This window comes from Caloenas nicobarica, chromosome 1 (assembly GCF_036013445.1).
Source record: "Caloenas nicobarica isolate bCalNic1 chromosome 1, bCalNic1.hap1, whole genome shotgun sequence".
Lineage (NCBI taxonomy): Eukaryota > Metazoa > Chordata > Aves > Columbiformes > Columbidae > Caloenas > Caloenas nicobarica.
The window spans coordinates 83,190,182-83,203,259 of record NC_088245.1 but is presented as its reverse complement, the minus strand read 5'-3'; the positions used below and the strand labels follow the sequence as shown (position 1 = coordinate 83,203,259).

Here is a 13,078-nt window from a genome sequence, read left to right as displayed (position 1 = left end):
GTGTCAATCCCCTCACTTCAGACCAGTGGTTTCCCTCAGGTGGGACAATTCCAACCCCCCCAAAATAGGGCGCTTACTGTTACCAGCACCAGCACTCAGCTCACCCAGAGGCATCAGTGCCTCTCTCTCCGCCTCTCTTGCTGGTGCTATTATGGTATGGTGCAAGTAATCAGCAGTATGCCCACCATTTGGTGGCACTGAATCACAAGATTTTTTCCCTTCTTTGTGTTTCCTTTCTAGCATTAACATTTGCAAATACATATTCATGACTTGATAGTATTTTGGGGGAAAATACAAATAAAACTTAGTAAAAAAAAGGGGTTTTTTCTTACTTTCTTGTGTGTGTGTTGTTTTTTTTTTTTTTTTAAAGCCCTGTCCAGTTGGATGATTTTGATGGCTACATCAAGGATATGGCTAAAGATTCAGATTATAAATTTTCTCTGCAATTTGAGGTAAATCTGTGAGGACTCTGTCCTCTCCTACCATGCCTAGATCAGCTTTTTCCAGATGTTAGGTTCATGTGGCATGTTCTTGTGCTGTGTTGTTTAGTGTGGGCTGTTGCTAGGTGGGTCAGCTTCAAGTTCTGCAGAATTTAAAAGCGGATCTTGGTGTCATTAAAGGCTGCATTTAGTAAGCTGATTTGAGTGGCTCATCACATTCAATGCAAGAAAATTTTCAGACCAACACACTTCCTTTAAGTTTAGGACATGCTGGCAGCCTGAACACAATACAGGATTTTAATGTATTTGTTTTATTTTTTTAATACCCATAATTTGAGGGACAGCATTGGAATGAGAAGGTAACAACAGAAATCTCCTTAGGAGCAAGGTGGTCTCTTTATGATCAGTTTAGGTCCATTGTCTTAATTACCCAGAATTTAAAGTCGGTTTAGTAGTATAAAACTAAAAAGCCCCCATCCTAGTGGTAGCTCCCAAAGATTTAAACATGAAAAGGGGCTGCGGAGGACTGTCAGGGTGTTACCACCTTTCTGAGTGGCTGACACGTTCCCTTCCTTCCAGTGAAAAGTCCTCATATACTGGATATAGCTACTGAAGGTAATGATCTTCCAAGCATTCCCCAGTATAGAGATCAAAAGCCACTTGAGGACTTGAAGAAAGCCCTTTAAGTGGGGTGGATGACCATGGCAGAATAACTCATCAGCCTCCTTGGTTTGATACTATTTTGGTTAATTAAGTGCGGGTGGAGAGGAGCAGTCCCCAGTCACATCCTTGGATGGCAGCTGTGGGTTGGCAGCATCAGCAGGAGAGATCACATCACTGCTCTCCAGGTGCTTGGAGCCAGACTCAGAGGCATCAGAACAGGAAAGTCAGTGTAGTGCTGCTGTCGGTTTACAAAGTGATTTATGGTCATTTACGGTCTGGCACCAGCCACAAGTAATTACTTCGCAAAGAATTATTTTTTGAGTGTTTGTGAGTTTGACCTTGGTATTTTTCTTTCTGTCACCTCAGGAGCTAAAACTGATTGGGCTCGACATACCCCACTTTGCTGCTGATCTTCCCATGAATCGCTGTAAAAATCGTTACACAAATATCCTGCCATGTAAGTACAATGCATAAGGCTCCTGCTAAAGTCCCTTGAGAGGGAAAGAAGAGAACTTTTAATAAGAGAACTGGAGAATCTGGACATTTTCTGACTGATAAAAGCCTGTTCTAAAACTCGTCCATAGAGACAACCAAGCATTGGATGGTTTTTGTTAGCTTTGAAGAGACATAGCTTTCTGGGAATGTTTAGCAAGACTGGACTTTGGAGGTGAGAAACACAAGGTCCTTTCTACTACTGAGTAGTGTTACTATTTTTTTCTTATTATTTTAATGAAACCTAAGGGAGCTCAAACAGATGGCAGTTGGGAAGCATATTTTGCAGAACAGTAATGATGGTGCACCCATGTGGTGTTTACTGAAGCAAACATTGCTCTCTGTTGGTAAATGTGACCATTTTCTATTTTTTAATAGATTTTTTCAGTTTTTATAGGATTAATTTTAATTTTGCCTAGTTCAAGCTGAGTGCCATGTTTGAGAGACAAATTATCCTTTTCCTTTTACAGATGATTTTAGTCGTGTCCGGTTAGTTTCAATGAATGAAGAAGAGGGATCTGACTACATTAATGCCAACTACATTCCTGTGAGTACTGAGACTCGGTCAGTGTAAAGAGCAGTCTCCTGCCTAGCAGGTAAAGCATGTCACCTGTAATTAGCACAGTATCTCCTGGAAGCTCAGTCGCATTCTCAGCATCTCCTTCAGCTTCCAATATTTTGCCTACAGGGAACTCTTCTTTTCACCAGCCACCAACAAATACAAGAAGGAGAGGGGGGGCTGGGAAAGGCGTTTGGCAAATTTTGCCACAGCAGTGCTGGGTGAGCTATGAATCTTTGTGAAACCTGGGTTTGACTGGCAGGGAAAAAGGGAGGAAATGTTAAATGATTTAGTGCCTTTTTAAGACAGTTTGAGGAAAACCATAAACTTTTAAATGAGAAAATTTTCCAGGTTTCTGAGAACATGGAAAAAGGATTAAGCCAGATACTCCACAAGTGACAAAATGCACACAGCCCAGATGGTGCATGGAAGGAGCTTCTGCTTTCTGCCTCGTTGCTGGTGCTCCTGGTGTGCCTCCCTCCTCCTGGCATAGAGCCGCTGTTCACCTTCACCAGCGAGTAGAGCCCAGGGCTTTAGGATAATTAAAATATACACAGAGCTGTAGTGAAACAGTTTGACACTGGTGTTGAACAAAAACCTCATCAGCTCTATCCACTCTTGCCTGAGCTTGTGTAGTCACTCGGGCTTTTACCTGCTGCTGCTGCAAGGGTTTCCCCTTCTGCTATTCCCCCTTGCTGCGGCTCCCTGTAAGCTGTATTCAGGAAGAGCAACATCCATTGGGTGACTCTGCATGGAGAGGAGGCAGGACACCACAACAGCCATTTAAAAAAGACCTTGCACTTGGGGACCATAGGCAGATGAGCATTTCTGCGCTCTGGCCGTGAACAGCAGACAGAGCTGGCCCTGGCTAAGCTGGAGAGAGCCGAGTCAGCATTATGGAAAAGGGAGGAGCCCTCAGATGAGTTAGTGAAACTACATTGTCACTGTGGCATCGCCCATGCACGTACTGCTGAAAACGCTGCCTTGCACTTAGTTTCTATGTGTCAAGAGCATCAACCTAAACCCTCAAGCTGCAAGTGCCTGAGCTCACAGTGAATCAAGAAAGAAAAATGTTCCAGCCTTCAAAAGCATAATTCACACGTCAGGAAACTTCTATGACATGGGATTACAGATAATAGGATTTTATGTAGCTGTTCTCTTTGGATTCCTTGGTTCTGCTTTTTATAGTTTACATCTCTTTATTTCTACTTATAGCATAACACTGACCATAGAAACTGGGACAGACGTGTCATCTTAATGCTTGGCTTTTCCTGACGCTTGCTTCTCTACTGACTATCTGCCACCAGACATAGATAATAGTGGTGATCTGTGTCTCTGTGGTAATAGAGATTTCACACTTAAGTGAGACATAGCCCATGCAGACAAACAAACAGAAAACTGTGTAGTGCAAAACCTCAGATTTGAGCTGACTTCTAGAGATGTCTGGAGGAAGCCATTTATGGAAAGTGATCTCAAATCACATGTATTTTTAACATTTGCATACTGTAGTGGCACAGAAATTGCCCAGTTTACATGGGATCATGCTCTGTATTGGATCTATCTTTTGCTCTTATTAGGAATATGAAATAACTTTCCAAATGTGGTTTTGATGGTGCAATCTCAGCAAACGCGATTATAGCAGATGCCAAAATGACCATTCTGTGGATACTTTGGTTTTGGAGAGAGGAAGGAGTCTTTCCAAGTAAAAGCATGTTGATAGAGATAAGAGAAGGAACACATGGATATAAAGCATCTGGGCTTCAAAAAAACATAGCATTGATAATCTGTTAAGGGTGTTGACTCAGCATGTTCTCTATTACTTTAAGCAGAATTCTAATTAATATTTTAGTGATTTACGTCCTTATGACATAAACACATACACATAATCCTGCTCATTGCTACCTTCTATTTACATCAGTGACTGAAAATCACCACAGGCACTACTTGGGATGTACAGGCTCAGCATCTATAATTGTTTTTATGTCTGTAACTAAACAAACCCTTAGATTATGAACTTTGGAAGAAGCTGGAACTTTGATTTAGGATTCTCATTACTTGCTTTTTTAATGTTGCCTTTCCTGTTCTCAGGGCAAAGGATTTGTATAGTAGATTAATCTTCTGTCTTTCATTCTACATTGCTAACACTTTGGGAGCATGAAAAACTGGCAAAAGTTGTAATTTCAGAATAAATACAAAAAATCATTAAGTAGTTTCTTTATATTAGAAATCACTTTTAAAAGTACAAAATGAACTTGAGCAAGTTAAAAAATATGTCTGCCAGAGAAAAATATGTGTTCTAAAGCATTAATAATGTTGGTAAAAAGCACCTGTCTCATTGTTTCTTAGGGTTATAATTCACCCCAGGAATATATTGCAACCCAAGGACCACTGCCAGAAACTAGGAATGATTTTTGGAAGATGGTTCTCCAGCAAAAATCTCAAATTATTGTTATGCTCACTCAGTGTAATGAGAAAAGAAGGGTATGTAACAAAATCTTGCACATAGTATAAAAGAAACTACTCTGAAAACATGTTTATTTTCTGGTGGGTGAATTTCTTCATATTGTTTTCTGCTCATGAGGCAGCATCATAACCAGAACTGGAATGGCAATTAATTCACTTAACGTGAGGCATTTTGGGATGATTAAGGGACAGAAGCATCTTTCGTATGAGGAGAGGCTGAGGAATCTGAGACTCCTCTGACTGAAAATGAGAAGGGGGGATCCTCCCACCTGATGGGAGGGAATGGAGACAAGGGACCCCTCAGTGACAGGACAAGAGAAAATGGGCACATTATATTCCATATGAATATCAGGAAACACTTTTTTACTATGAGGCTGACTGAGTACTGGCACAGGTTGCCTAGAGGCTGTGAAGTCTCCATCCCTGGAGACATTCAAAATCCATCTATCTGGACATGGTCCTGAGCAGGCTGTTGTAGGTAGCCCTGCTTGAGCATGGGGGTTGGACAAGATGACCTCCAGAGGTCACTTCCAACCTCAACCATTCTGTGATTCTCCTAAGTTTAAATAGTAATAATAAAATACAAATATTGTGCTTTATGTTTTCCTTGACATTGTAATAGAAATATTTGGAATATAATTTATTTTTTATATAGGTATATATGTCTACATGTTCTCGTGCCCTATGTTTTGTTCCTTTTAGACCTATTCTCTTAGGAAAAGTAACAATCTACAAAGATACTATGTATTTCTGTTCTTCACTATACTAATGCTACCCTTTAGAAAACTAATGTATAGCTTCTGTCCATAGTTACACAAGTAGGAATGATCAGGCAGAAAGTCATTGCAGGATATATTACCTTTTATTGCAGCATCAAATAGCGCTGTAGACATTTCCAAAACTGAGGTTCAGTATGCTTTTGATTGTGTTTTTATATGAATATAATATATATGTATTTACTTCCCTTGCAGGTGAAATGTGATCATTACTGGCCTTTTACAGAAGATCCTGTTGCATATGGAGACATCACAGTGGAGATGCTGTTGGAGGAGGAGCACACAGACTGGGTTTACAGGAATTTCCGGATTAGCTATGTAAGTGAAAAAATTTGCATGACTGCTAAAAGGGTGGGAGTAATTTTGGTCAAGCCTTTTCTTTAACTGTTGTCCATTTCTGGCATTGAGTGGAAAATGCCTGAGAGATCAATGGCCTTACTCTCACTCTGCAAGGGCGACTGGCTAAATCACAAAACTTGCCCCTAAAATTATTGTCTCTGTGAATTTCTCAGCAAAGTGCAAGACGGAAACAAAAGGTGTACCAGAGCTCTGGACATTTCTGTGGTCCAAATAATTAGTGACAACAAATGTGTAAACTATCTCAGGCATATTTTCTTACTATAAGGTATTCAAAACTTGAAAATACCAATGTAGAAATTGAAAATATTTTTCAAAAGGACAATTCTGCAATATTCATATGTTCCTGTAAAATATTGAAACACATGTGAAAGCATGCAATTTCCGCATTAAAGCTGTTCAGATTCTCAAGCACGTCTTTCCAGTTTTGTTTCCTGCACCCGCTTGTCGGCAGCAGCAGCTTGAGATGGAAAGGTCAGAGATACGGAGGGGATGTGAAAAAGCAGAGCACTGGCACATCAACATTGGCCCAGGACCTCAGTCCTGCTCAGCCATGGCTGCGCAGCCATGCACCCTGCAAAGTATGCGTGAGGTGCAGGCTGCAATTGGAATATATAAAACAGGATGTATTGGGCTGTTGGTGTCTATGGAAAATAATGATGAGACTGCTGTTTGGAGTTCAGGTGAACTGTCCTTTACCAAACCCAGACCAGCTACTTCAGGGTTTTTTATAGTGAACTCATTTTTTAATATCCTTTGCCTAAGGATCTGCTGTTGTCTGTGACTGGAGAGAGGTTACCGCAGTATGGGTATTTAGCCTGACCCAGAATGGCAAAGCTAAAGTCATTGCTTGCTGTGGGTTTTGGTGATGACACCCCCTCACCCCCCAAGTTCTTGAGTTCCTTTAAGTCTCAAAGACAGAATGCATTGTGTTAAGGATCTTATTTCACTTAAAGCCACTAGAGTTTTTAGCATTATAAATATTTTTTATAATAATGAGTGATTTTCTAAATATTTCCTTTGCCTCTGTAATGACTTTTTCTTCTGTTTTTTTTTTTGTTGTTGTTGTTGGTTTGCTGTTTGGGTTTTTTTTTAATTTTATTTGAAACTTGAAAACAAAAACTGTCAGAGTCCAGTCCTGATTGTTTGCCAACAGCATTGTTCTTTATCTGTGGCAAAATGAGAAAAGCAGAGGGAATGGAATAGAATAGAAAGAGGAAAAAAGCCTAGACTTGAAAGATGGAACAATTATTGATTTAAAAGCAAAATAAAGTCAAACCACCATGAGGAAAAAAAAAAAAGCAAAACACAAATCCCAAGCCCAGAAACAACAGTTCATACCCTTTTGATAAGGGTGGCCTGATGCCTCCTCCCCCTTTCAACCAAATATCATGTAAATTCTTTGCCACTTTTTTGCCTGACTTTAATTTTTTAGGCTTTACTGGGGCGGGAGTAGGGGGGAAACAAACAAAACAAACAAAAACCCAACCCAACCAACCAACCAAAAACTACACACACAAAACCAAACAAACATACAAAAACCAACAAACAACAAACACCACAAAATGACAAAAACCCCTCATTCTGACTGAGTGTGACTGCGCCGTTAAAACTCCTGTGAACATGCTGCTGTTCTGCTTCTCCCATTAGGCTGATGAGGTGCAAGACGTGATGCATTTTAACTACACTGCCTGGCCAGATCATGGTGTCCCCACGACCAACGCTGCTGAAAGCATCCTCCAGTTTGTACAGATGGTCAGGCAGAAATCTGCAAAAACTAAAGGCCCCATGATCATACACTGCAGGTAAACACCACAAGGAAATGGAAAACTAAAGGATGTAACTTATTAAATAGTCCGGGAAACCACTGGAAGGAGAGGTTTTGGGGTTCTGCTCACCTGTTAGCTGGAGATGGTTCTCTGTGGGGTAAGGGTAAAGGATTAGTGCCCCTCTTTGACTACAGTGGGGCTGGGATTTCAGGCCCTCTTTAGGCATGAAGGCCTTCCTTTCTAGAAGAGAGTCGTTTCTTTGGATGTTATCAACAAATGGCTTCAGGAGGGGCAGCAGATGATCCTGATTTACACCAGCTCAGAGCTTGCCGCTGCTTTCTTATTTCCACACCTTCATGACACGGATGGTGCAGCCTGGCCAGCAGCCTGCCGCAGCGTGCTGCTCCCCAGCAGACGTGTGCCCCTGTGCAGATCCTCCTTCTTCAGTCGTTCAGCTTTCAGTGCATTCAGGAGGTGATGTGAAGAGTGCTATCCTGTGCTAGCAGTAATACCAGTGTCCCCTGCTAAGAGTTATATGTGGTTTTTTTCTTTTTCTTTTTCTTTTTCTTTTTTTTTTTTTTTTAAGGGAGGTTGTTTTATATGCTGTCAAATTTATCTCTTATGCAGCATCTGGCCGTTTGTTGAGATGCTCACCTAGCGTCTCTGGGGGCAGCTGCCATGTTAGTGAAGATGTCACACCAGATTGGCTTCTGATGCAATTCTCCCAGCTGACTTCAAACCTCTCTGTGGCCCTCATGTGAGAGCTACTCACAACAGACATCTCAGAAATACATAAATAGATGGTTTGCAATGTCTGAATATGTGTACATTGTGGTGACACACTCCTGGTGGAAGTCAAGGCTTGATGAGATTAATCTTAGCCAAGCTTCCATCACCCACGCCAGAGGCAGCAGTTACATTGCTGCACAACCCTCTAGTGCTGCCTTTCCTGGTGCCGATGTGATGGTCGGCACTGACTGTCTCTTGCCACCACTTTGCACAATTTCGAGAGCTCCTTCCCAGAAAACAGTCTTTTATAGCAATATCATTTCTAGTTCCAGATACAGCACTTAGTGTTCTACTGGAATGCAAAACAACAACAGCAGTTCTAAAAGCAGCAAATCACGTGGCCCTTCCCTGTAGCTTAATGGAGACATTCATAGGGGATATTGTTCTGGGAGTCCTAATATCCAGAAAGGTGCTAGTAAGCCAGGGAAGAGATTTATGTGTAGTGCTGTGAAACCAAGCCCTTTATACAGCATTTAATTGTTCTGGGAAGGAATAGAAGCAAGTGTCAGAGAGCTGGGTAACAACTGTAGTATTTTCTTTTTAATTAGGATGCTTCTAGCAGCAGACAGAGTTATTTTCAGATAGCATTTTTAGAGTATAGCGTACATCTTAGACCACATAGTTTAAAAGCAGGAATTCTATGAAATTAGTGGCAAGGGGGGAGAAAGAATGTATAGGTATGGATCAACGTCTACAGCAAATGTTCTCAAATGTTAAAGAAGGCATAGAATTGACATCATTACAACTTCTCCATTTGTTATTTATGAATTTATCAATTATTGAATCTGTCAAATAAGTAGATCAAAAGTTCTGTTGTATTCATCTCATTAGAGACACTGGCATTTTTGTTAAACACAGGTAAAAAAACACGGTTTCATGACAGCTATGTTGAACTGTGTTGAGATTAACTGCTCAACTTTATTGCAAATACTTTGAAGTTTTTTTCTGAAAAATACCACAAGACAGCAGAAAGACCTTTTGCTAAGACACGTATTTCTGTCCTTAGTAGTAAGTATGGTGTTGGGACTCCATGTGAAACTTTATAAAACCTCTAAAGCCACACTCATAATGAAATCAAACGTTACGTGTGAAGTCACAACACAAGGAATCATATTCACTTAAGAATCTTTAAATCAAAACAGTGTGTCTTTTTTCTAGTCACTAAGCTTCCCTTAGCGGGGGATGGAGATTTGTCAACCAAGTGGATGCTGCCTATTTCTGTCTCATGCTTCCAAGGCAGGAGTCCTGGAGTGCAGACTCTTCTGGGTGGTTTGTCCTTTGAGGATGAACTGGAGTCGTGTGGTGTCTTTGCAAAGCCAAGAGCTTTGCTGTGTGGAGAGCTGTGGAAATGAATTGTGCAGGTTCAACCCCAGCCGGCTCTGTGCAGCGATCACCACCGAGCGGGTCTCTGCAGTTACAGCTACAGCCCCTGTGGTTAGAGATGTGAAATCTTTGAGGGGAGCGGTGAAAGTGGGAAAAGTGGACAGCTAAGGGTGGATGAGTGTGTGCATGCACATTCTGCATGTGAGTGTGTAAAGAGGAGTATGAGAAGGTGAAATAACTGTGGAGCCATCCACTCCATACATTCTATCTAAACAACGTAGGAAGCGTTGCATTAAATCCTATAGATTAAGCAGCCTGTCTGACCTCAGATTAGCTGCATCTGATGACTACAGCTGCAGGACACCTGCTTTTTGTGGTACCACTGATTTTCTTCTGTCGCCCCATCAGAAAAGCCTGACATGAGATGCATGTCTGTGTGTGTTGCAGTGCTGGAGTGGGACGAACAGGAACCTTCATAGCCCTGGATCGGCTCTTACAGCACATCCGTGATCACGAGTTCGTAGATATATTGGGCCTGGTGTCTGACATGCGGTCCTACAGAATGTCCATGGTGCAGACAGAGGTAAGATCAGTTCACTTCAGCTTTGTGAATGTATCGTCAGATACATTTCATACTTCTCTGAAGCGTGTTCATGTCCAACAACTATTATTCCCCTTGAACACTTGACAAAATAGCTATGAATAGATACAATTAAGTTTTCATCTTCATTGTAATATTGTCACATTGCTAATGGGCTTATGTCTTCCAAAATGGATGAGTTATTCTCACTTTTTTTGAAATTAATATGCAAACAGTGCATTAGAAGAGATTAACATATGAACTTTTCCAACCATTTTGAAAAGAACTGGGTTTGCTGAGGAGATTAATGACTCATGAAAAGTATTAGTATTGGACAGCCAGTCACGTTTGTTCAAGAGGGTATAATCTGGCCAAGCATGGGAACTCAGTCACACAATGGCAGTAAAAATAACAAGCAAAACAGACAAAAGAACTGTGAGTCTGCCAGATACTCTCATTGCCTCTCTCCCTGCCCAAATATCTGCTGGATATTTCTTCTGTTTCTAAGGCAAATGTCAGGAGAATAGCTATACTGTCAGAATATGTAATGGAAAAAAGTCACAAACGTTTTCCAAAGCAGAAACTTCCGTGCATCCAAAACCTTCCCAGTTCCTCTACTGAGGGCAAGATACCACACCTGTTGTACTTGTCACTGGTCATACACAGTATAAACCAGCAACCTACATACAGTTGGAATTCCCACCATCACTGTTTGCAGGCTGAGTCTGGCAGATAATCTGTTGCCAAGCATTGTTTAACCCAGAGGAAAGCAAAGAAGAATTAGCAGGGAAACAAGAGTAGGAGGAAATCCTGCAATGACAACAACTAGCATCTAGAAATAAAAAAAGGTCATTATTTTCAGACCATTCTGGATCATTCCTATCAAACTACCACTTTTCATCACAATTCACTAAATTAATCCAAAGCCAGACCCTTATGTAAACACCAGAGAAACAAATCCTGGTGGTTTATTTCAGCTGCGACTGTGTTACCAATACAGAGGTGGTGTGATTTTTATTTTTTGTTTCCTTTTAACCTACAAACTCATTGCCTGCCTGGGGCTGATGTCAAGGGCTGGGCTTTGGTGGTCGCTGAGCTCCTGCTGCTCCAGGCAGTGGCCAAGCCTGGTCGCAGAGGTTACTGGGTGGCACTGACACTTAGGCGCAGAGGCCACCAAAAAGGCTTTCCTTACCACATCTGAGCCACACAGAGATTACCTGGCTTCACGTTGCCTTGTACACTGGCAACTTGGCAGCATCTTGCTGAGCAGTTTGAAAAAACAAATGTCACAGGCCCAGAAAGGGGGTTAGCTTGGAGAATACCCTGAATTGAAACCAGTCACTCCAAATTAGTGGGTGTGAGGAAATCTGGGCATTTCTGTGGTCTGAAATGCTTCAAACTCATACTGATATTTCCTGGCATCAGCAGACCACTGGGGACAGGGGCTGAATTCCAGACTCAGGTTTTGGGACAGTTTGCTTGAGATCCACTTGCTCGCTGTGCCTAGTGCACATAAAGCTTAGCATAAGGATTCATCAGAATTTGCATTCTTTCTCTTTGAAATCTAAAAATCATAAATTAAGGTTATTCCAATTGAATTACAGCATTTAATCTGTATGATGATAATGCTTAGAAAAGCCAGTCCATAACCAAAACCAAATCTAACCCCAGTCTTACTGCACAGAAACCTGTCCACAAATATAACAGTGCATGTGATTGACCCAGCTTACTTACAGTGTCATTTGCACAGAGGTAGATAATTCCCCAAGTAATTAACTGCTCTGTGAACAAAATCAAGTCTCAGGTTTTTATTGGTAAAGAAGTACTAAGGAACATGAAGTTCATTAAAATATTTCAGGTGCATATGTGGCAATTTGTTGCACTTAAAGTATTCAGGTAGCTTTCTGAGAATGCATTTTCAGGCAATATAAAGTAGACCCACTTTAGTTCAGACCCAGCTTGTCTCCTCTCCTCTCCTCTCCTCTCCTCTCCTCTCCTCTCCTCTCCTCTCCTCTCCTCTCCTCTCCTCTCCTCTCCTTTCCCATTATCATTCAGGTTATTAATAGGTGATTATGATACCAGCACAGCTCCAGTGGATTTTGTGCTTCCCCAGCTGCTATCTGTAAAAATTGCTGGCTAATATTTTGGGAGCAGACACCTCACTGTACTTTGTGAGTGGCTGAAGAGGGAGAGATGGAGAAGCTGTGCAGGCTTTTACTGTGAACCATCAAACTGTTTTGCTCTTTGGGTTCTTGTCATGCTTTCTGAGGTGCAAAAATGCCAACTCGTTTGGTCTTTTCTTCCAGGAACAATATATTTTTATTCACCAGTGTGTGCAACTGATGTGGCAAAAGAAGAAGCAGCAGTTCTGCATCAGCGATGTCATATACGAGAACGTCAGCAAGTCCTAGTTCAAAGTCCCAGGGGGTAAGTCAGGCAAGCCCGACCCTGTGCCATGCCCACAGCTTCGTGTCCTGGCTGCTCAGCAGCAACCAGCATTACAGGTGTTTGCTCGAGGAGATTTACTGGGGGTTTGGAGCTTTCCAGGCCTCATCCCCCTCTGAGCTGATGTTCACATGGAGAGTGCAAGGAAAATCCCTCTGGCCTCTCACAGTAAATATTCTACTCTGCTTTCCATGGGTGTATTGTTACAGTCATCATTCGAAGAAAAAGAGAATCTGGAAATCCTGAGTGACTCATCTAACCATTCCCTGCCACTTGTCCTAACACACTTTGTAAAGTTTAAAGGTGGGGAAGACTTTACATCTTCAGCCATTTCCAAGTCTCTTACCAACTGCCAGGTTACCCAGGCCAGCAGAGGTTTGGGGATGCTCTTCCAGCACTGCCGTTGTGTCAACAGAGCCTGC

The 13,078-nt window shown here is 41.7% G+C and overlaps 1 protein-coding gene across 1 annotated transcript in view; it reads left to right on the top strand.

The window, feature by feature from the left end:
- Positions 1–12,622, top strand: part of PTPRO (protein tyrosine phosphatase receptor type O) — a 155,922-nt gene extending 143,300 nt beyond the window's left edge. The window contains exons 19-26 of the mRNA XM_065654728.1: positions 371–452; positions 1,470–1,560; positions 2,066–2,142; positions 4,501–4,635; positions 5,589–5,711; positions 7,401–7,555; positions 10,079–10,214; positions 12,518–12,622. Coding sequence (XP_065510800.1) covers positions 371–452; positions 1,470–1,560; positions 2,066–2,142; positions 4,501–4,635; positions 5,589–5,711; positions 7,401–7,555; positions 10,079–10,214; positions 12,518–12,622 — 904 coding nt within the window. The remainder of the gene's footprint in view (positions 1–370; positions 453–1,469; positions 1,561–2,065; positions 2,143–4,500; positions 4,636–5,588; positions 5,712–7,400; positions 7,556–10,078; positions 10,215–12,517) is intronic.
- The last annotated feature ends 456 nt before the right edge of the window (positions 12,623–13,078 follow it).